The 23606-nt window shown below is 34.5% G+C and overlaps 1 protein-coding gene across 11 annotated transcripts in view; it reads left to right on the forward strand.

Moving 5' to 3' along the window:
- The window catches only part of RYR2 (ryanodine receptor 2), an 826096-nt gene that overhangs the window by 723934 nt on the left and 78556 nt on the right, over positions 1-23606 (forward strand). For all 11 annotated transcript variants that reach the window (XM_072637850.1, XM_072637853.1, XM_072637851.1 and 8 more), the window contains 4 exons: positions 6294-6367; positions 16500-16580; positions 17313-17401; positions 18994-19122. In XM_072637850.1, the coding sequence (XP_072493951.1) occupies positions 6294-6367; positions 16500-16580; positions 17313-17401; positions 18994-19122 (373 nt within the window). The remainder of the gene's footprint in view (positions 1-6293; positions 6368-16499; positions 16581-17312; positions 17402-18993; positions 19123-23606) is intronic.

A 23606-nucleotide genomic window follows, 5' to 3' on the forward strand; every position in this document is an offset into this window, starting at 1 on the left:
AATAAAGTCCTAGTGTATAATGGTTCCCACGTGAGTAGAGAGAAGGAATGGAAGTTATTAAACAGGAAGTGGTGGTTGAGAGAGAGGAAAGAATCAAAAGTGATTTGAGCATGCTGAAAGGATGGTGGTATATCTACAAAAACAGAAATTAAATTGTGAGGCCAGGCTTTGGAGGAGGGTGAACAGCTGGATGACTGAAACTCTGAGAAAAGATTTGGGCTAGGGATCTTAAACTCTGGAAATCTGCTGCATGGGGTAATAATCACTAAATACATGGAAAAGGATCACTGAGTAAAAGAATGTATTAAAAATATGACCAAGGATCACTTGCATTTAAAGGATTGGGGAGAATAAAGAACCACCAAAAGAGTCAGGGCAGCAGTGGTAAGAGGGAAGAAGGAGTGCCATTGAATGCAGTGCCATTAAAGTCAAAGAAGAACGAGGTGTAGAAAAGGAGAAAGAATCAAGAAGACAGACAACAGTGTCAAGTGCTGCAAAGAGGATGATAGTGTGGGAAGATTTAAGAAAGGGAGAAACTTAAGCATTATGTGGTTGAAGAGTCCTGAGGATCCAGTTGAGAGGAAAAGATTAAAGATGTATTAAAGAGTGGGTAGAGATAGTGCAATATGGTCAGAAGGAAAAAGAGAGGCTAAGATGGCATAGAGAGAAAAGACATAGGAATGAAGAAGGTACGTAGATTTCACATCTATCTGTGAATCTGGGTGGAAGATTCCATCTAGTCCAGCCTTGTTATTTTAAGGATGAACAAAATGAGGCCTGGAAAGGCTAATTAATTTCCCCAAATTTGATAGGTCACATTCAATCTTCCAAAAGTTCACAATCTCCGTGATTATGAGCACTCATTTAGTGGACTCTTATAATGAGCCCTTCCAACATGGAAATGATCTCATTGTTGAATATAATGTATGTTCTTTGAGGGCAGGGGTGGTTGCAATTTTTGATTGGTAATCTCCGAAGCCTAGCGCAGTACCTTGCAGAAGATAACTACCTAATAAATATTTGTTGACTTGAATTTGCTATTGAATTATGTCAGCCTAATGTCATGAAAAGAACAGTTGTCCTAAAAGACTTGTTATAGACTTGTTACGGACATTAATTAGTCACAACCTTTCTCTACTCTTTGGGTTTTAGTGTCCCAAACCATAAAATTAGGATAATATTACCTGCCATGCCTGCACATAATTTATTATAATAAACAAGTAAGATAATTTGTTTGAAAGTTTTTTGAAAAGTTAAAGATTCATTTTAATCTTTAAGCCAAATCACTAAATGCATCTTACCTGCACAATTTTGGCTATATGCAAATCAAAACAATTCCTGAGCTATGTAAGCATCACCTTTTAATGATACTAGTTGTCAATTGAATTAAATTAATTTGAAATATGCTAATAGCCTAAAGATTACTTGAAATTTGGTCACAGCTCTTTATATCTCTAGTCCTTTAGAATATATTGGATCTGTAAAATGGAATCTGTCATCTCTGATATTATTCAGAAAGCTATTAAAGGCATTGATACTATTATTGATTTTAAAAGATTACAGATGGAGGAAATCATTTCAACTTGAATCCAGCTATCACAGGAAAGTCATTGTCTAGAATGATTACTTTAACAGCCTCCCCCATCCCAACCAAGAAGCAGACAGCGTAGACTTTTAAGGGAAGAAACCAGAAGGCAACATGGCTATGCTTTTCTAAGTAAATTAAATTGAACAAACATTTCTTAACTGTTCCCCATGTACAAGGTGCTGTGTACTTGGTAGGGTGTAATGGGAGCTAAGGAGAAAAAAATGACAAAGTGTTTTGGGTCAGTTTGTGGAAGAAAGAGAATATACTTTATATTATAGTGAATTTAGAAAATTTATATTTGTGAGCCATAGACTAAAAATGAATAATTTTCAATATCAGTAAATATATTAATGGAATCCATAAATGCTGTTCAAAGTTTAGGAGTATATAATATCCCTGAGTTAAATTGGTGATTAGGAAAATTTAAGGACAGAGAATTAACTAATTAAGCCAATCTATTGCACAGAAAATTTATTTTTTGAACATCATTTCATATGATTTCGCATTTAAGATTTTGGAGAAAATGTATAATAGCTAAGTATATAATACTTTAATTTTGCAAAGTACTTTGCATAAATGATTTCATGTGAGCCTCAAAACAACGCTAAGTCATGGGAGGACTAAATTCTAGTTAATAGATAGTTAAGTTTGTATTATAGACAGTTGTGTCAAGTTCAGTACAATAATGGTACTTAGGTATATCTGTGTCATTGCACATATATGAGGAGCTATGTCAGAGATGAGAAGTGTGTGGCTTTTACTGACATCAGAAGAAAAAAAAAAAGGCATCTCAAACACTCATCTTAGAGTGCACAGTGCTGGAAGAAAGAGAGGAATGTGAGGCTTGATATACAATTTACCTGCCCATGTAATAAGGAACACACAGGTGATTGCTCTCTTGAGAGCCAAGTGGGAAGAGCGCTATTCATGTCTGATTGAGATAGAATTCTTATCTTTTAGTCAGTTACAGATACATTAAAGAAGGTATTGCCAGAAGCATTATGTCCGCAGATATCTTTGAGCAAATGGAGCTTCACGATTTTGTAGAGATGGCACATTACAGAGAGAGACAAGCCAAATGTTAAAAGACAGTGTTTCCAGTTTCCTCTGGAAAGGCAAAATTTATGTGCTTGAAACAAAATGTAAGTCCAATAAGTTTCTATAAGATTAAGCAGGTAAGGCAAATAAATGTAAGTGCAAATTTGGAATGATTCTGCTTGGAGATATTAATTGCCTTGTTTTTGGTCACAAAATTAGTGAGCAAAAGAGACAGGATTCACACTTGAGATGTTTCTCCAGACATCAAGTCTAGCACTCTGTCATATTCTTGACTTGATCTAATATCACAAGTAATATTTTCTCATGGAATTTCTAATCTCTGAACTCTAGGGTTCTAGAGAACAATCTTTTTATAAATATTGATTTGCACATTAGAGATTTGAAATCTGTTCATGTTTATGTTTCATTTTAGTTAAAATATTTTGAAAGAGTCATGAAGTATCCTAATTTTTTTTTACTACTTCAGCCTTTTAGGGGATAAAAACTTGATATAAAATATGTTACATAAAGAAAAGTAAGCATCCTAAATTAAATATAATGTTCAGTTAAAAAAATCTTTCATAGACCACAGATAGAAACCACTATAATAATTCATTTAATATTCAGGGTTTCTTTCTATCTCATATCCATTCAATACTCAGAGAGGTATTATGATTTCATTTGAATAGGAAAGGAGGCTTATTTTTCTTATGTAATAGTCTGACTTCCCTTTGTTTAGCAGAATATTCATAAACCTTTCCACTAAAAATATTGTCAGAGAGTAGATTAGTCAGTAATGAGGATCTGTCTTGTTCATTATTTAGTAAGAGAAGATTTTTAGGCCACCATGATTATCATTATTTTCCCCCTAATTTTATGAGAATGAGCTGAAAGTGATCTCTCAACTACAAATTTCCCCAGAGCACTTCGTTTATATTTCCTTTTTCTCTATCACATTCTACTTTTTATTATACTTACTTAGGTATATATTGTATCAAGTCAGGTCAAATCAAGTCAGCAGGTGTTTATTAGACACCTCCTATGTGCCAGGTACAGTTCTAAGCTTTGGGGATACAAAGGAAGGTGAAAATAATTCCTGCCTTCAAGTAACTCATATTATAATGAGTAAAACCATATGCAAATAACTATGTATAAACCAAAACATATAGAGGATACATTGGAGATAATCTCAGTTGGAAGGCATGAGTATTAAGGATGAAAAGAAAAGGCTAATTGCATAAAGTGGGATTAGAAGGTAAAGAAATCCAGGCTCTTGGGACAACCAGTGAAAAGGCAATGAGTACAGAGATAGTCTTGTGTAATGAACAGCAATGAGGCCAGTCATAGAATCATACAGCACACAAAGGGGGCAAGTAAAGTATAACAACACCAGAAACATGGGAAGAGGCCAAGTTATTAAGGATTTTTAAAGCCAAACAGAGAAGTTTATATTTTTTTCCTGGGGGCTATTGGGAGTCACTGCAGTTTGTTGAATAGTGTTGAATAATGACTAGACCTGTGCTTTAGGAAGATCACTTTGATAACTCATTGGAGGATGAACTGGAGTGGGGAGGAACTGGAGTCAGGGAAGACCAACCACAAGGCTGTTGCAGTAATTCAAGAATGAGGTGATGAGGGTCTATACCAGAATGATGGCTGTGTCAGAAAAAAGAAGAGAGATATTATGGAGGTAGAATCAACAGGACTTTGCAACTGATTGGATCCAGGAGTTGAGAATTAGAGAGTAAGGAGTGGAAGATGACACCTAGACAGTGTGCATCTTTAACACTAATAAGGGAGTTAGGAAGTCTATGTCTGGATAGAGGGTTGGAGATGTGAGGATAGAGGTAAGGGCTGGGTCATCTGAGAATCACCCATGTAGAGTTAATAATTGGAACTATAGTAGCTAATGAAATCACCAAGTGAAATAGCATAGAGGGAGAAGGAAAGAAGACCTAATTCAGAATCTGGGGGGAATCCTTATAGTTAGAGACATCCAGCAAAAGAGACAGAAAGGGAGTTGTTGTTCCAGTCTTCTTCCAGAACAAAGGACATCAGGAAGGTGATGCCATGATTTGCAAGTGAATTGGATTCAAGTGAGGGAAGGCTGTACAAAGTCACTAACCTCACTTTCTCCTCTGGAGTCATCTGGGTCCAAAGGCAAGATATAGATCAGGTCAACTGGGGACCAGTAGAAGTAGAGCCAACAAAGAACAGTGTCATGAAAACCTAGAGAGAACAGTTTCATGGAGATGAAGGAGAAAAACAGAATCAAAGGTTGCAAAGAGGCCAAACTGAGAAGAGGCTGTTAGATATAGCAACAAAAGACAGTGGTAAATTTGGAGAGGAGTTTCAGGTGAATTATGACATTATAAACTGGGCGGCGGAAAGTTGAACAAAGAGTAAGAGGAAAGGATGTGGTAGCGGAGATTGTAGATGGCCTTCACAAGGAGTTTAGCCATTAAAACAAAAATAGTAAGTGGGAATGGATAGATCAAATAAAGGGTTTTTTTGAGAATGGGGAAGACATGAGAGTGTTTCTAGGCAGCAAGACAGCAGCCAATAGACAAAGAGAATGAAGGTTAGTGAGAGAGTGGAAATGATAGAGGTGACAAACTGCTGGAGAAGATGTGATGGAATGAGATCACTTGTTCAAGTAGAGGGATTTGCCATGACAAGAAGCACCACCTTCTCATGTGAATCAAGTAAAAGAAGAGACAGTGTGTGAACGCATCTGAATGATGTAAAATGAGGAGGGGAGAAGAGTAACCTTTTAATGAATGGAATTAATTTTTTAAATAAAATATGAAACAAGGGTCTCAGCTGAGAGTGTGATGGAGGGAGAGCCATTGGAAGTTTAAAAAGGGGTGTAAAGGTTTGGAAAAGTCACTGTGGTGATTGGGATAGTGATTCAAATGGGAAGGTGTAAAAGGATTCCCTTGCTACAATTAAGATCCCAGCTGAGATTATATTACATGTGGTAGACTCAGTCAGCACAGTTGGTGATTTTTTTTCCCCATCTTCATCTAGCAGCAAATATCTGTGCTGGGCCTAATTCAAGCCAGTCTCCTGGAAGTTTAGGGTCAATATTAGAATAAAATGAGACATTCATAGGGCATTCAATAGTTAACAAAAGGAGATTTACTTAGCCATAACCAGAAGAGGATATTAAACAGGAATAGGTGCTGAGGACACCTCAAGTTGATTAAGTGGAGCGAAGCTCCCTTGCCTGAGTCGCCTGTTGTCCACCAGCCAGAAGAGAGGATACCTGAAACTCTTTATGGCTATTTTATTCTCAGAGATCAGGAAATCGATACAGACATGTTCAGCCTTTAAGCCTCTGAGCCAGTTAAGTCTCAAGGATGATTTCAGTATTTTTTAAAGGAAAAACAAGCTTAAATTCTAGGGATGGAAAAATTTGAATATTGCTGTGATCACATCTTATTAGATTCTTGAGGGTAGGACCTTTCTTTTTTTTAAACTCTGCTTCCAGAGTACGTAGGCACAGTTCCTTGCATTTAGTAGGGATAAATGTTTATTGAATTGAATTGAACTATTTCATACTTTATTGAAAATTTTAAGACATACTTATTTATTGTGAAATCACAATATTATGTTTACAGATTTTCAAAATATTTCTGTCCTTTTTTTGTTTTTGTTATTGCAGTGTCCTTGACCTCAATGCATTTGAGAGACAAAACAAAGCTGAAGGACTTGGAATGGTGACAGAAGAAGGATCAGGTATTCACAGATTAAAAAAGAAAATTCCAATCATTTTTTCCATTCAGGGAAATTATATAGTTTATTTCATGGAGTCAACTCTCAATTACACATGCGCCAAAAAGAAGCGGATGCCTTAATGGTAGTGATAATGAATGGCTAATCTATATTTGGCTTTGAAATGTAGGCATAAACTCAAAAACATATAGGTACATAATTTTTCTTATATTCACATTGTATTTATAATTTAACAGTTTTTTCCCAGACCTTCTCTGAGTCACCTGATAATGAGCTAGGTAATGGAGAAAATTCCCAAGTTCTATGGGTACTTGAAAGTTGACTGTAAGTTATTAGCTATTTAGTTCAAGGTGCTCATAAAACGATGAGAGAATCTCAAAGGATGAATATTTCTGTCCTACCCCCCAAGATATATTATTGAATGCTTTAGAATATATCAAGAAGTAGCATAGTGCGTTTGAGACAATGCAGTGAAATAGAAGGTCAGGATTTTTTAGAACTCTGTTGAAATAGGAAAATATAGCTTAATGATTTCTTCTATAAACAGTAGTATAAACCTGTTACAATGCAAGCCCCTTAGTGGCCGAAGTAACGTAAATGAGAGCATCATTTTGCTAAGCTGATGCTAAGTGTGTCAGAGAGGGGGATAAGTTAGATCCTTTGAATCATGCTTTGCCAAAATAAGAAAGCTTTTTTGATATTCGCATGCCCGGTAGTTCATGTAATAGTCACCTATGAATATGCCTATTATGATTCATTCTGTGTATTATATGTTTTCCCTTGATAAATCTAGAAATGTGAGATAGAAAGATGGAGTCGTTCTATTTTATACAGTTCAAATTATTTCATTTAATAATTGACAAATACATTAAATAAAAGATTACCATCAATTTTTGTAATAAATAGAATTAGAGATGAGAGAAACTGCATCTTCATTTTAGAAGGTATTTAGTATAAAAGGTTTTTTCCTCCAGAAAGCATTGTTATGGCGTGTTTTATTCTTTTTAAAAATACCCTACTTTATGTGCTGATTTTGAACTAATTTATCTTTATTAGATCATGTTTTTTTCCATTTTGTTTTGGTTTCAATGGGCTCCATCATTTTGTCAGTGTTCTAATTTGGAATCATTGTGTATTTGCAGGGAATGATCTTGAAATCAAGATGAATTTCCTCTTTTTGTATGTGTCATCAATACAGATGTTTCTGTATAATTCTACTTAGGAAGAAGAAAAAAAGAATTTATTGCATATTTTTACTGTATTTTGAAGTTCATAGATTGTGCATGTTTAACCGTTGTCACCTATTAAATTAACTCCTTTGCCTTCGTTTTCCACTTAGCATTTCAATGTCCAAGTTCCATTCATTATCAGCTAGAAGCCAAAACATAATTTGCTATATAGGATCACAGATTTTAGAGCTTAAAGGAGCCTTGGAAGCCATCAAGTCCTACCTCTTTATTATACAGGAAGTTGGAGCACAGAGGGGTTGTGATTTGCCCAAGGTGACAGAACTAGTAAATGTCAGAGGTAGGATTTGAACCTAGGTCTCCCTGCTTCTAAATCCTCTGTACTATACCATGCTACTTCTCTAAAGTTACCTTCACACACTTAAAAGTAAATACTATATCATTTTTTGTATTTCTGTAGTTGTCAGTGGCAACACTGTCATGCCTCTCTGGTTTGAGATTGTCTGACATGGAACAAACACACCAAGTTAAAAAAAAATTAGGTAGATCCCTTGTCTTTTTGGGGAGATATTCTCAGTTCTAGTCTGACATGGGAGTATATTCTAGAGCACTAACTTTTTTCATGAGAAATACATCAGTGTTAGACTATTTTTATGTTTCACAGCAATTTATTACCCAGAATGTTTAAGATACTTTAAGCCTAATTTAATTAAACATGATTTAGTCAATATTAGTAAGTTCAAAACCCTAAAAGGTGTAGTCAATGCAGCCCTCATCTAAGTATTTATTCACTTTCATAGTCAACAGAATGTAGGTTAGGATCAATTTCATGCTTTCAAATTCAGTAATAACACTTTTTTGATTGTGAGTGGTTATTCTGATGTCAGGATATATTTTATGATTTATCTGAGTTTTACTTGATGTATTTATTCTTTCCCTTCAACAAAGAATTGACTTGCCCAAACCAATATTGAGCATGTGTCATATCTACTTCAAAATTTTAAGAATAAAACTCAACTTTTTTTTTCTTTTTCCCCATTTCCTTTTCTTTCACCTTCTGTAAATGTCTTGTCCTCCTTTCCTCAGTCATCACCCATGAGCGTGGTAATTATTAAAAAAAACCAAACTGTCTTATATGTTTCTGTTTTTAGCTTTAGCACTTGAAGAGTAAAACTTTGTGTGTGTATGTGTGTACATTTTTTTCTTATTTAACTCTTTAAATGAAGTGATTCTTTAGTTATCATTGTGCACTCTAATTTCTTTTAGTTCTTATGCCAACCCTTCTCTGTTGCATTGTTCTTTCAGGAATTGCGATGATTGTCATACCAGCTGAGCGAGCAGCAAGCTTTGTTTAGTTAAATTTTGTTTTGTTTGTTTAATATGTCTTTTCTTTTTCTTTTAGTGGTCCCAGTATTTTGCAGTGATTGTATACATAAATAAATAGAATTTGTGCTGTGGTCCTTCTGTAGTATTTATGTTTTGTATTTACTGTGGCTTTATGGCTGCACTGATTTGTGCAATCTCAGGAAATCTGTGATAAATCCAGAATGGAATAGAAAGCAGATCTGGTTCACCTCTTGTTGTTTCTTTTCTCTTTCCACATGGGCTCTGGTATTTAAGAACTTTTCAATTTCCTAATGTTGGAAAATCAACATATTTCTTATCTTACCCTTAATGTAACATAACTATACAATTATTAGACAAGAAGCAGATTTAAAATATTATTAAATATACCATTAAGCTATTAGGGACATAAATGAACTTTTATAACCATACTTACATTTATTTCAGTATTTCAAAAAGTATCTTATTTTGTCATTGTGGTTACTTCTTCCACTCATGTAGATTGAAAACCCCCACCCCTTACAGCCTCCATCAGTAGTTATAGTCAACCACATTGTTTATCTGATAGCCAGTTTTCTGGAGATGAGCCTTTCCACTCTGATCTAAGCTTGTGCTGCCATGATGGCACATATCCTGTTGCTGGACCCATATTTGCAGCCTTTTGAACTTGGGTCAGAGCTGTCAGAATGTCTACTCTGCTGACATAACCTTTGAAAACCCAGATTCTTTTCTATGTCTGAAGGAAGAATCAGACTAACTTGTATCTCCAGTGTTCACTTTATTTGATCAATTAAGAGCTGATTATTATCACTTGTGCCCTTGTATTAATTGTGACTTTAAGACATAATCAATGCACTTCAGTTTTATACCTAAATGTTCCTTTCATATGATCATTTTATTGAAACGATTTATATACTCCAAGGATACACCAAAGAATCCCGATGTGTTAGTGCTAGCAATATCTTTTCAGAGCATTAGGCTCAAGCAGTGTTTGTTTCTGGAAGAGAATATATGGATCTTTGGATGGTTCACTTATTTACAATTTCCCTAACAAACCATGTTCACCTAACTGTAATGCAGCAATCATATGACTAGGATTTTACTACGTACAAATTATCTTACCAAAAAATTTTGTGAAGATGAGTAGACTTTTTTCAGTAGTTTAAATTCTGTGTACATTGTATATCCACAACAAAAGTCTGTTGAATTGAACTGTTAACTCAACAATTATCTGTCAGATGCCTGCTTATGTGCTTTTTGTCCACTTCTTTGTATAGGCCAGATACTTGTTCTAAGCCTCATCTCTACTCATAAGCAATTGAAGGGAAGGCACTGATGTCTAAAATGTTCTCTATAATCACTAACTTCTCCATTTGATATTGAAGTTTTAACATTTTTTGTCTACATATGAATGACATGACAAATGTCATGGTTGCCTTTAACTTTGGTATCCCAATTGGAGCTATATTTGCTTCTACTCTGGGATTGTAAATGTCATAAGTCAGTGCTTACCTATAGTATGTGAATATTGTTATCAGATGTGTTGATAGTAATGTCTTTTTCCAAGTTGTTTTCGCATTGTTATAAAGGTTTATACTTGCTTTCCCTTCCTCCCTCACCAGTATTACCACTCTTTTACAAAATCCTGGGACTTTGTACTTAACAGAACCCCAGTTATTCCTAAGCAAATGTACTTCTTGTTCTTATAACTCATTTACTCAATGTTACACCTTTTGTTTTTTTGTTTATCTTGTTTATTTTAGCAGCAGAACAAGGTTCTCAACATAAATTTGCATTAATATTAATTTCATTGCATTCTTAGATGCTTTCTTCTTTCATCACAATTCTCAGAACCTGTGTTGTCTCTTCAGAAAATTGCAATAAGCCTGAAAACACAGTATTCCTCTCTTTCCAAATTCCATTTGTAGTTGTGATAGTGAAAGATGTTGCCTCTGTGTTTTCATTATTTATTTCTGCTGTACAATATGTATCTCAGTCTGTATAGAAATTTAATTAGACCAAATTTATATAGAAAATGTATGATGAGGAAATGTTTTGCAAAGTTCTTGCACATTTAGTGCCCTGGCAACAAAGACCTCTGAAAAGTTACTCCAGTGGCCTAATGAACCACTTTGTGGTTAATTATTGCCAATAGAAAGTTGAATTTTGTCAATTATATATTCCAGAAATAGCAATTATTTTAAAATTTCTTCATCATTTATATTCCTTGTCTGCCTTTTGCATTAAAATTTCAGAATAATTTAAAGGCATTATCAAATATCAGACTCTGTTCTAAGCTCATTTTGTGCATGGACATGAAAGTTTAAAAGTACATTGAGCTTTTTGGTAAACATGTTTGGAGAGCTCTTCTAAATTAAATGATTCTTTAAAAACTTCTGGTTTTGGTGAAAACAAGGTTAACAACAGTAATAACAATTCACATTTCAGATTTTATGATCATAAAATATTTTCTTTACTTTGCCCTATTTTAGTCTCTGATTTGGATATATCATATTGATTTGTGGTGAACCCATTTACAAGGACATGTTAGCTTTAAATATTTTGTCTTCTATTTTTCCTCAACATATACCAGTTTATAATTTTTTATTAACAACATTATGAAGAATAAATATTTTATCTCTCATGTTTTTGTTATCACAGTCATATTCTTTAAGTTAATGGTATACTTTCTAGTTATGTTTACAAAAATTCATAGCGCATAGCCAAATGCATCTGTTTCACAGAATTACTCTGGTACAAATCTGGTTTGTTTTTTTTTTTTAAAGCACTGTTAAAGTTAAAACAGTGTATATTGTTCCTCAACTTTTTCTAATTAGGTTATTTTTGAGTTCCTTTAGACATAGACCTAATATTGGTTGTTTGTTCTTTGAGAATTAGCTCAGCTAAAATCAAGTAAGTCAAAAAATTTTTAGATCTCTAGGGTGGCATTTACTATTTCTTGGTTTGCTGATGACTGGAAAATGTAACTTGCTGCCTATAATTTTCATAAGTGACAATTTATATACTGGTAAAAGCTAAATTATTACAAATTAAAATGGTCACAAATAAATTATTGAGCACTCACAACGTGCCTGTCTCTAACTCGGCCTGACATTTAAGCCTTCTTAGGCTGAATGAATAACACTGTAGTATATTTGGTACAGAGCAAACTCAAACTGAATATATTAGCATTTTGAATCCAGTGTTTCTTAAGCTGGTACTGATTGGTAGCCAGTTAAAAATGCAGATAAACATCCAATTTTAAGTCAAATCTTAAATTTTTTGTATAAGTAAAAATAATAATGTCCTCTAGTATATTTCATTTTGTCATCATTAAAATTATTTATTGAATATTCGTACTACCGTAGATCCATGCTGGATGTTCACAAAAGGGTATGTTTTTCAGACAGAAGAAATGAGGGTTTTAGCACTCCGGACATTTTTCTCCATTTCATTGTAGTTTTTAATTCTAGTTTACATCATATTACAATGTCACTTTTTTATATACATCTCCAGTTAGACTGCTGATCCTGCACCCTCTGCAGACATAAAGCCATCCATCTCTGTTACCATATCATTTATATGCAGCATGGGCCCTCACAGCATTTTAACCTGACGGTAGTCATATTACTGTACAAATATACTAGATAAATAATTGTGGTCTGGTTTATATCACTTGAAATTAAACAAAGTTACTCAGCTCCACAAGTCATATGCTACGTACTGTGTACCTATGTAAGGATATTAATTTGTATGTATTTTTGTTTGTAGGCATGAATTTATGTATTTAACAACAACATCATAGTTACCTCAGGTATATCTTCCATGCAGTTCATATGAAATGAGTGGACACAAAATTAATTGTCAAAATTATAATTTAGTCTTCCAGTAGGTGCTCATCTACTGCTGCTAATGACTAGCAGCCAAACTTTGCCCTGGTGCTCCTGAAGCCAATTACCTTCAGTTCATCACCCTCAGTTTCCAAAATTGTCAAGAGAATAGAGGGTAGCACCTGACATCTGAGAAATATCACCTGAGTGACCATTGTCAAGCCATTTAACCCTTCAATACCCCAGGGAACCCTTTACAACTATAAATTATAGATTTGTTGTACAATATGCATCTGTGCAGGAAATTTCTATAATGAAAGTTCTTTACACCAATGAAATCATAGGTTCAGACCCCCTCTAGTACTCCAACTGCCCTGTGTTGTTTGATATCATAACAGATTTTCATATAATTATAATTATGGCCTATCTGAAAACCAATACTAGTTTTTAAGATTTAATCTTTATATAAGGACTTATTTTGAATGAGTGAATGAATGAAAAAGGATTCATTAAGAAGTAACAATATTCAAAGTGGTAGAATAAAAAGAGGCAGTCCTTGTTCTCAAGAAACTCACATTTTTAATGGGGGAGACAACATCTGTAGGTTTTAGCTATAAGTCAGATTAAAAGGTCCCATGACTCTTATACTGAAGGAGCAAAACAGATGATACTTGGAAATTTGTTTAGAAAATCCAACCAGTCCGCTGCTTTCCAAATATCCTTGTATGAAAGGTCTTAGAATTGAGAACATTTTCATCATACCATAGCTGTGCTAAATATTCAGTCACATGTGACTCATCTTCAGAGGAAACAGTTAAGAGATGAAAATACCTTCACTTCAGAAATAGTTTATTGCTGAGTTTCTTGTCCTCCCTCTTCTCTACTTTGACCAAGTTTGTTCCCTTTTCTCCACTGATACCACAGCTATCCTAAAGCCCTTAGCACTTCATGTTTGGTCACTACCATCATCTCTAATTGTTCTCCCTGCCATCTCCAAGTTATCTTCCACACAGAGGCTGAGATGATAATCCTTTAAGCATAGGACTGAGCAGATCATTCTTCTGCTCCAGAAGTTTCCATGGGCCCCTATCATCTCTAGGATAAAACACAAACCTTCTGGCATGAAAGCCTTTCACAGTCTACCTCCAGCCTCTCTGGCTTCCTACATATATCTAGTATACAACTTTCCATAGTTAACCTCCATGCCTTGTCCTAGGCAGGAAACCACATCTAGAATGCTGTACCTCTTCATCTATGCCTCTGCACAATCTATGCTTCCTTCAGTATTCAGCTAAAACACCCTTCATGATAAACCTTTCCTGATTCTTCCAGTTGTTCAGACCACTTGCCCCCACCCCTCTCAAAGTCACTTTGTATTAATTTTGTTTATAATTTGTTTTTACTTATCTAGGAATATATCCCACAATAAAATAAAAACTCTTGGCAAGAAGGAAGTCTATATTTCTATTTACCTCCAATGTCTAGCTCAGTTCATGGGCATGTATTAGATTCTTAATAAATGTATACTGGTAGATTGATATGTAGATTTCAGTAAGTATAAGAAATCTGACCCATTTATAAATCATCAAATGTGAGTTCTCTTATTTTTCAAAAAATATGTATTTAACTCAATCTTCAATGACTTGTATAGAAACTTTTCTCTAATGGATGTTTCCAAAGGACATTTTCAAATAACAATTGTTTGCTTATCTTTCCATCTTTGGGACCGTACACTTTAAGCATTCAACCTCTACAACAAGGCTGGTTAAAACACTGTACAAAGCAACTAATGCTCTCCCTTTGTACCAACACTAGACACTTTGGAGTGTAAATTCAAAAATGAGAAATAGACTAAACAGTCTTAGAGTATTCCTGATCAACTAGTTGTGTTTTTCAGCTTCTCTTTGAAATTGATATGATCATAATAGTTTTACATCTGTATTGTACTTTATAGTTTTTGACAATGCTGTGCATACATGGGGGGCAGCTTGGTGGCAGAGTGGATAAAATGCCCATTCTGGATTCAGGAAAATTCATCTCCCTGAGTTCCAGTCTGGTCACGGACACTTAGACTGTGTTTCCCTGGACAAGTCACTTAACCCTGTTTGCCTCCATTTCCTCAGCTGTAAAATGAGCTGGAGAAGGAAATGGCAAACTGCTACAGTATCTCTGCCAAGAAAACCCCAAATGGAGTCATGTAGAGTTGGACACAACTGAAATGTGCAATGCATACATACTTTTGAGGGAATAGATAACATGAAAATGATATCAGAGTACAGTAATATTAGATGACATTCACAGAACTTGAAATACACAACTTTTTACTTACATTTCTATACTCCTTCATACTCTATCTCTTAACGTGCCTTGGTTGAATAAATGAAGCATGTACCTACGGAAAATGAACCTCAAGAATTTGAGTGTTTCTTCTATCCTTTCTCCAAGAAAACTCTGAAGTCTTCCCTACTATTGGTTTATCTCCAGCAATGGACAACTTTATTCTAAACTCATTTCTCCTTATGAGTTAGCAAAAGCAATAAAAGAAAACTTTAAGGTTCTACCTTAAAATAAAATATTTGCTTTGCTTATTAATCAATTTTTCTGCCACGTCTTCCTTATAAACTCTTTTCCCTATGGCTCCCTATGCCGGATCCCACTATCGCACCAAAGCCTCTCACTTTGAAAGTCACAGACTCTATTTTTTTTTTATAATTCTGACCATTCAAGATTTTATCATTATACATTTTCTATCTTAATTCAGATTATTTCCAAGCTAATAAATGCTAAATCTAAAAAAATACACAATTGCTTTCGCTTACTTAAAAAATACTTTTCACTGTACTATGTTGTTATGAATCTCAGATTCTGGGACATACCCACATAGTCAAAAACATTTTTATCATGTTCATTATTGTTTTTTATCTGTATTTTTCTCTCATGGGGAAAAACAGTGTTTAGAGGGATTGAATTAACTGATAAGAAAGTCCAAACTTCTGGTGCTTATAAACATCATTAATCTCCTTGTTGTAAAAATGTTTTCTGTGGCTATAAGATGTATCTGCCTAGAGTTAGCTCATCTGACTTCTAATTTGCACTACCTTTTGTTTAAATTTTAATTCTAGTTCTCATAAGCTCCTAAAGTTTCCCCCTAAATTTGATATTTGAAATTATCCATTCACTCGTTTCCCAAGACTGTTGGAACAGAACTTTAAGATTAGTTACTTTTGCTATGTCAGCGATTCTTAAGTGTTCCTTGACTTGTTATTGTCTGTAGGCAAACATTTAACAGGATCATGTAAAATGGAATGATAAGCTTCCTAGTAACTGTCATGTTCCAAAAGAAGCCTTTTTATTTGGAAGACATACAGGAGTAATTCTTTTTCTCACATGAAGGGTGGTTTGGAACTACATTAAACATTGTAGGGTATACAGAGTTCATGCCCACACAAACCAAAAACATACTCCCAAATTACAAATGCAGATAAACCAACAGGTTGTTTAAAAATGTTGCCAAGCCCATGCTGCTGCATTTTACAGAAGTAAATTTAGGTATTTGAAGTGTTAAATGTCTTTACCAAAGGGAAATGGCATCTATCTACTAAGCGCATGCCCTCATGAGCTTCAGATAGAAGTGACGCTATGATTGGCAATGATTTTTGGCTCAGAACAATGTTATATCAACTTGCAGGTTCTGTTGGGCTTGCAGCTGGGGAGGAAGTATGGGAAAGAACTGAGAGTAGTTAGTGATGTTCCGTATGTGTGGCCTTTCTACAGGAGAGAAAGTACTTCAGGATGATGAATTCACCTGTGACCTCTTCCGCTTCCTTCAGTTGCTTTGCGAAGGACACAACTCAGGTTTGTGAGCTGTCTTCTAGCCATCCAGATCAAGTGATGGTAGCAATAAATACATGTTCTTTGGTTCCCGAGATGACAGTGATAACTCACATTTATCTTCTACTTTCAGGTTTACAAGGTGTTTCGCTATTACTTTATAATTGTAAATTACTATATACTTTTTCAGAGGGCCTTCAAATATATTATTTCATTTGTTTCCTCACATCAACTCCCTGAGATAGGTAATACATATTTTCATTTTAGAAAGGAGGAAACTAAGAGAGTGATCAAGTGACTTGTCTAAACTGGAATTTGGACTTGAATAGTGTTTTTTTTTCTTTTTCTACTGTACTACATTGTTAAGAGTTTGACAGGTTTCATGAAAGTTTAATGATTAGATTCCTAAATTCCTACATATGATGTAGAAACATATAGTAGACCACCTGGTCAGAGTTCTCTTAGAAAAAAAAGAAAATATCTGTAACTTGTTTTTCTCAGCATAAAATATTTTCAAAGTTATATGGATTCTGTGGAACATTTAGAAATATGGTACTAGTGAATTTTTTTTCAGTAAGTGGATGAGGATTGAATTTTTTAAAATTAAAAAAGCCCAGTACTAGACTCTCATACCTGATAATTTTCTGTTACATAAGTAATGGAAAGAATAAATGTCCATTAAATGTACACTCATTTAAACAACTATACTTTGAATTTGAGCTAGCATGATGACTTTCTTTTTTTTAATTCTTGTAGATTTTCAGAATTATCTGAGAACGCAGACTGGTAATAATACAACTGTCAATATAATCATCTCCACAGTGGACTACCTATTGAGAGTTCAGGTACCATACCTTCTGTACTACCAGCAACTGAAATGATCAAAAGAGATGGAATGATCTAGCAAACCCTGAGCTATGACATGTTTTTAACTGTGTTTTGATTTTTACCTAATAGAAGTATTCTGAATATTATATTTTTGATCCCCCAGCCTCCAAAACTAAAAATAATGTTCATGTCAGCTCCTGGTGTTGGATCCCTATTACCTTTTCCCAGTTCTCTCCTCTCTTGCTTCTTACTTTCTATTTTATTTTGTTTATTTTTCTGGGCCCATGTTCATTCTTTAATTTTTCCCAGGGGCATTTATAATTGATTTCTTTTTGCAAATTACCTAAAGATTTTGGTCAATTATTTTCCATGCTGAATGGAGGAAAATTTTTGAAAAAAGAGCTTGCAGCTTTTCATAATTACTCATCTTTAGGTTAACATTTATGGTTTAAGGTTGTTCATGCCACTCAGTTTAAAATTACAAATTGACTCTTTGAAACCAATCACCAACATCTTAATTAATATGAAATTTTGCAAATGTATAGGGAATCATAATTTAAGAGCTGAAAGGAATATTAGAGGTAATGTAATCCAGGCTTTCATTTCAATCAAGGAAATTGAGGCCCAGAGAAATTAAATTCTTGTCTACAGTCCAATAGGGAAGTAAATGGCAGAGCCAGGATTTGAAACTAGATCTTCTAACTCTAAATCCCACACTCTGCAACATAGGATCATAGCACAAGAGCTAGATTTTGTTATAGCCCAGTGCCCTGACAAGTTAATGAATTCTAAAACATTGTTCAACTCTTCAATAATCATGGTCCTCAAGTAGATAATTTATTTCCCTGACTTTATTTAAAAAATTAATCAATAATTATCAAAAAACCCTCCAATTCCATTTTCCTATTTTTCAGTGATACATTTTTAATCACATGAGAAAAATCTAAATTTAGTGCATTAAATGTGATATAGTAGATATATACATAATTTTACACCATTCCTCACATAAAGCAAAATTATCTTACCTTAACCAGTTAAAATTCTTACTAGAATATAATTTATTGTCTTAAATATTTTATTGGGTAGAGATCAATCTAGTTTTCATTGATTTCACTATTTTTGTTGATATTATAACATCTTACCAGTTACCTCAAATTCAAAAGAGAAACAGCGAACATCTTATTCTGCATGATTCATGCTGGATTTATTTTTGAGATGGGAAGAAAGATGATATCTGTACAAAAGAAATTCTTTTCCTTGATTATCTACTGTACCACCCTGTTCACACATATAGTATCAAATATTTCTTTATGCATGCATATTTATAAATTCTATTAGGTCTGTAAAACTGTGTGAAATTTAGCATAATTCAACACAGAAAGTAATTTTAAAGCTAGTTTCCCCATGTCTTTATTTCTCCTTATTGGGCTTTTATCTAAAGAAGGAGTTACTAAATAAAATTTTGGAGTATGAAGGACATAATACATTAAGACCCTTTCTTCAAAAAACATTTTCAATTTATTTTTGTATTGTATTATTTAAGTTTGTTGTACTATTTAAAGATCATTGGGAAAGTGATAGCTTTAGTGATATTTCCTCCATTTTATAGGAATCAATTAGTGATTTTTACTGGTATTACTCTGGGAAAGATGTGATTGATGAACAAGGACAACGGAATTTTTCCAAAGCAATTCAAGTGGCAAAACAGGTCTTCAACACTCTTACAGAATATATCCAGGTAAGTACATTTCTGACACAAAAAATAAGGAAGTATGATGCATTGTATTTCATTCTTTGGAGAAATACAGTTTGCACTTCATGTTATGTGAACCATGAATCATTGTGCATCTTACCAGAGATGCCCTAACAAGCAAATAATAATAATGATAATGATAATGGCTTTATTAATAGTCTATTTCATTTAAAATCTCCTAGGTTAGTGCTTCAAAATGTCTAATTATATATATATATGTATTAGTTTCTTCATCTCTTTTTACATTATCTTATCTGACAGCTCTCAGTCAATCGACCAGCATTTATTAAATGCTTCTAGCTGCCAGAGACTGTTAAATACTGTGAGATGTAAATGCACAGAATAAACCAATCCCTGCTTGCAAAAGAGAATTATATTCTAATGGGGAAGACAAGTGTATGTATATGTGTCTATGTGTCTCTGTGCATGTACATGTATAGGTAGATATTTTCATATATATCTAGAATAAATAAAACTTTAATAGTTTTGATTAAAATTGCTTAAAATTGCACTGACATTGAAGATACCATATACACATATTTACATGAATTATGTATATACATATGTATGCACACATATACATTGTGTGTGTAAACATATGTGTACATACACATGTCCATTAAATACAAGATAGTTTAGCAAGGAGAGCCCTAGCACTTTGGGGAATCAGGAGAAGCTCCATATGTAAGGTAGTCTTTTGTCAGAGACACATTCCATGCATGTGGGACAATCAGTATGAAAACATAGAAGATGAGATATGGAACCCAGAGAAGGCCTTTTTGACTGGATCGAAGAGTGTGTATGGGGAAGTAATGTCTAGGGAGGCTGTAAATACAGAAAAGGACCAGGCTATGAAGAACTTTAGAAGCTAAATAGAAGATTAATATATTAGAAGTATTTGGGAGCCCTTGGATTTGATCTGTCTGATCTCTGCCCAAGAGAAGTCACTTTAGCAGATGGATTATATATGGACTGACATGAGCAAGACTTGAATTTGGAAGAACAATTAAGAGGCTCTCATAATATTCTAGAGGAGAGGTGATGAGAGCCTGACCTAAGAAAGAAACTGCATGAGGAGAGAGAAGTGGTCAGATGCAGAAGCTATTGCAGAGATACAAATGATAAAATCTTTACCTTTTTGGCCATGTCGGGGAGTAAGGAGTCGAGGATAGTGCCATGGTCTTGAAACTGGGAGACTGGAAGGATGGTGACACCTTCAACAGAAAAAGGGAAGTTTGGAAGAAGAGATAGTTTGGGGAAAAAACCAGTGAGTCCAGTTTTAGACATGTTAAAGTTAAGATGTTTTTGGAACAATCAGTTTAAAAAGTCCAATAGACAGTTGGTGGGTTGGGATTAAAGCTAAGAGGAAATACTGGCCCTGCATAAAGATGTGGTCGTCATCTTTCTAGGCAACGAGGTGGATAGAGTATTACACCTGGAATCAAGAAGAACCATTTCTGCCTTCCTTAACTATTATATTTGGCTACATTGCTAGGGTACAATGCATAGATCATTGGACTTGGAACCAGGAAGACATCTTCCTGAGTTCAGTTCTGGCCTCATACACTTAGTAGTTATGTGACCCTGGGCAAGTCACTTAATCCTGTTGTTTAATTACATGATCTATAAAATGTGCTTGAAAAAGAAAATGGCAAACTATTCCAGTATCTTTGCCCAAAAAACCCCCAAATGGTGTCATGAAGGTTTGGATACAACTAAAAAACTACAGAACAAACTATGAACATCTTCGTAGAGGTGTTAGTTAAATCCATGAAAATCCTTAGCAGCAAACTTAGAGTATAAATGAAATAAGAACTTTAAAATATTTATTTATTTTTAGTTTACAACATTCAGTTCCATAAGCTTTTGAGTTCTTAATTTTCTCCTCATTCCCCTCCCCTCTCCCAAAATGGCATGCAGTCTGATATAGGCTCTCCATAAACATTCATATTAAATATATTTTCACATTAGTCACGTTATAAAGAATTATAACCAATGGAATGAACCACAAGAAAGAAGAAACAAAACAAAACTTTTGGGAGAGAGCAACTAATATTCCTCGATCTGCATTCAGACTCCATAGTTCTTTTTCTGGCTGTGGGTAGCATTTTCCATGATGAGCCTTTTGGAGTTGTCTTAGAACCTTGCATTGCTGAGAAGAGCCAAGTCTATCAAAGTTAGTCATCACACTGTGTACAGTGTTCTCCTGGTTCTGCTCCCCTCACTCAGCATCAGTTCACATTAAGTCTTTCCAGGCCTCTCTGAAGTCTTCCGGCTCGTCATTTCTTATAGCACAATAGTATTCCATTACATTCATATACCACAACTTGTTTAGCCATTTCTCAATTGATGGGCACTCCCTCAATTTTCAATTCTTGGCCACTACAAAAAGCTGCTATAAATGTTTTTGTATATTTGGGACCTTTTCCTGTTTATACCATCTTTTTGAGATACAGCCCTAGGTGTATTACAGGGTCAAAGGGTACACACATTTTTATAGCCCTTTGGGCATAGTTCCAAATTGCTCCCCATAATGGTTGGATCAGTTCACAACTCCACCAACAATATATTAGTGTTTCAATTTTGCCACATCTTCTCCAGCATGAAATAAAAATTATCCCTTCTGTATAGCAGCTAGGTGGCACGGTGGATAGAGTGTTAAGCCTGTAGTCAAGAACACCTGAGTTCTAATCTGGCCTCAGACATGAGCTGCGTGACCCTTAACAGATCACTTAACTTCTGTCTGCCTTAGTTTCTTCATCTTTAAAATGGGAACAATAATAACACCTCCCAGGGATATTATAAGGATAAAATGAAATAATATTTGTAAAGTGCTCTTCTTTAACCACTTTTTCCTCCATTTACCCTTCCCTGCTACTAGGTTTCTCTCCTTTCCTGTCCATTCTATGCATTCCTGCCAAAGTTGTTTCCCTGAAGTGCAGATCTGATCATGTGAATTCACTACTCAGTCATCTTCAGTGGTTCCCTTTTCACTCTAGGAAAAAATATAGACTCCTTTCTAGAGCCCTTCACATCTTGGCTCAAGCCTATCTTTCCAGCCACATTATATATTACTGCCCCTTTGCACACTCTTTGACCTAGCTAAAGTAGCCTCTTTGTTCCTGACTCACGACATGCAGTCTCCCATATCCATACCTTTTTACTGACTTTCCCCTCGCTGGGAATGCTCTTTCTTCTCAACTCTGTTTCATAGAGTCCTCTCTTTTAACTTGAAGCTCCAGCATTGCTTCCTCCATGAAGCCATTCCTGATCCTCTCTCGTAAACTGTCTTTTATGTAAATACTAAATATATTTGTGTATTTATCTACACACATATATGTTTATGCATTCACTTTGCCTTTATGCTATAGATATTTAAATATGTATTTTCATCTCCTTCATTTGCATTTAAACTTCTTGCAAGTGAAGATTGTTTCATTCTTTGTATTTGGTTTTTCAGTGCTTTGACAATTAGAACTTTTATGATAAGAAGGAAAAGAGCTAAGTTCATGTGACCCCTTCATAATAGACAATGTTTCTTGAGCATTCACTGTGAGCTTTACCTAGCTGGAAGAGATTGGATGAGAGGACCTCTAAGGTTCCTTCCTACTTTAAATCTCTGATGTTTATCGGATACAAATTTTAATGAACTTAACTTTCAGTGCTGTCTGAGAAGTACAAGATAATGTCTTACATGGTTTGATGCTAATGTAAATTTTTCTCTGTTCATTCCTTTTTCCAGTTATTTGTATAGACTTAAAATGTTTAATTGCAATAAATGAAATAATTTTTGAATCATGTTGAAGAGGAGTTTTATTAGTATTTTAGTTGATTAATTAAAATGAGAACTGTACATGAGAAATCATTAGTTTAATGTTTGTTCTGCAAAGTGTCTCATTTGGGATTCTTGACAGTTTGACTTGGCATTGTATGATCAATCACATTTTCTATATGTTTTCATTCTAATCACTACTAATAATAAGAAAAATCCAAAAAAAATTTTTTTAAAGTCCAAAAACTGTGAGCGAAAAAAAAGTATCTGTCAATTCATAATTCCCATTTTAATATAGAAAAGAAAAAACATTTTAAAATAAGAAGACATTTATTTCCTGTCTTTTGACATAAAAACTTACTCTCATTACTTAGATATTGAAATAGATCTGCATTCTCATCAATGTGTGTATTCCCTTAAACAATGCAGCTCACAACCCGATAACTGCTTATCCTGTATGACTCTTGTCCGCATCCTTCCATAAATTCTCCTCAGGCAGCCTATTTAATGTGCTGGGGTCCTTCTTTATTTTCACTTTATATCACAAGAATATCATTGGAGCATACAGTTTGTCCAACAGTTATCCCTTGATCCCACCATCATCACTTTGGATCGTACATTAATATGATGACATCTTTTCCTCTGGTTTTCAGTCAGTCAATAAACTTTTATTAAGTGCCTCCTATATGTCAGGCAC

The sequence above is a fragment of the Notamacropus eugenii genome, chromosome 2, assembly GCF_028372415.1.
Source record: "Notamacropus eugenii isolate mMacEug1 chromosome 2, mMacEug1.pri_v2, whole genome shotgun sequence".
Classification (NCBI taxonomy): Eukaryota; Metazoa; Chordata; class Mammalia; order Diprotodontia; family Macropodidae; genus Notamacropus; species Notamacropus eugenii.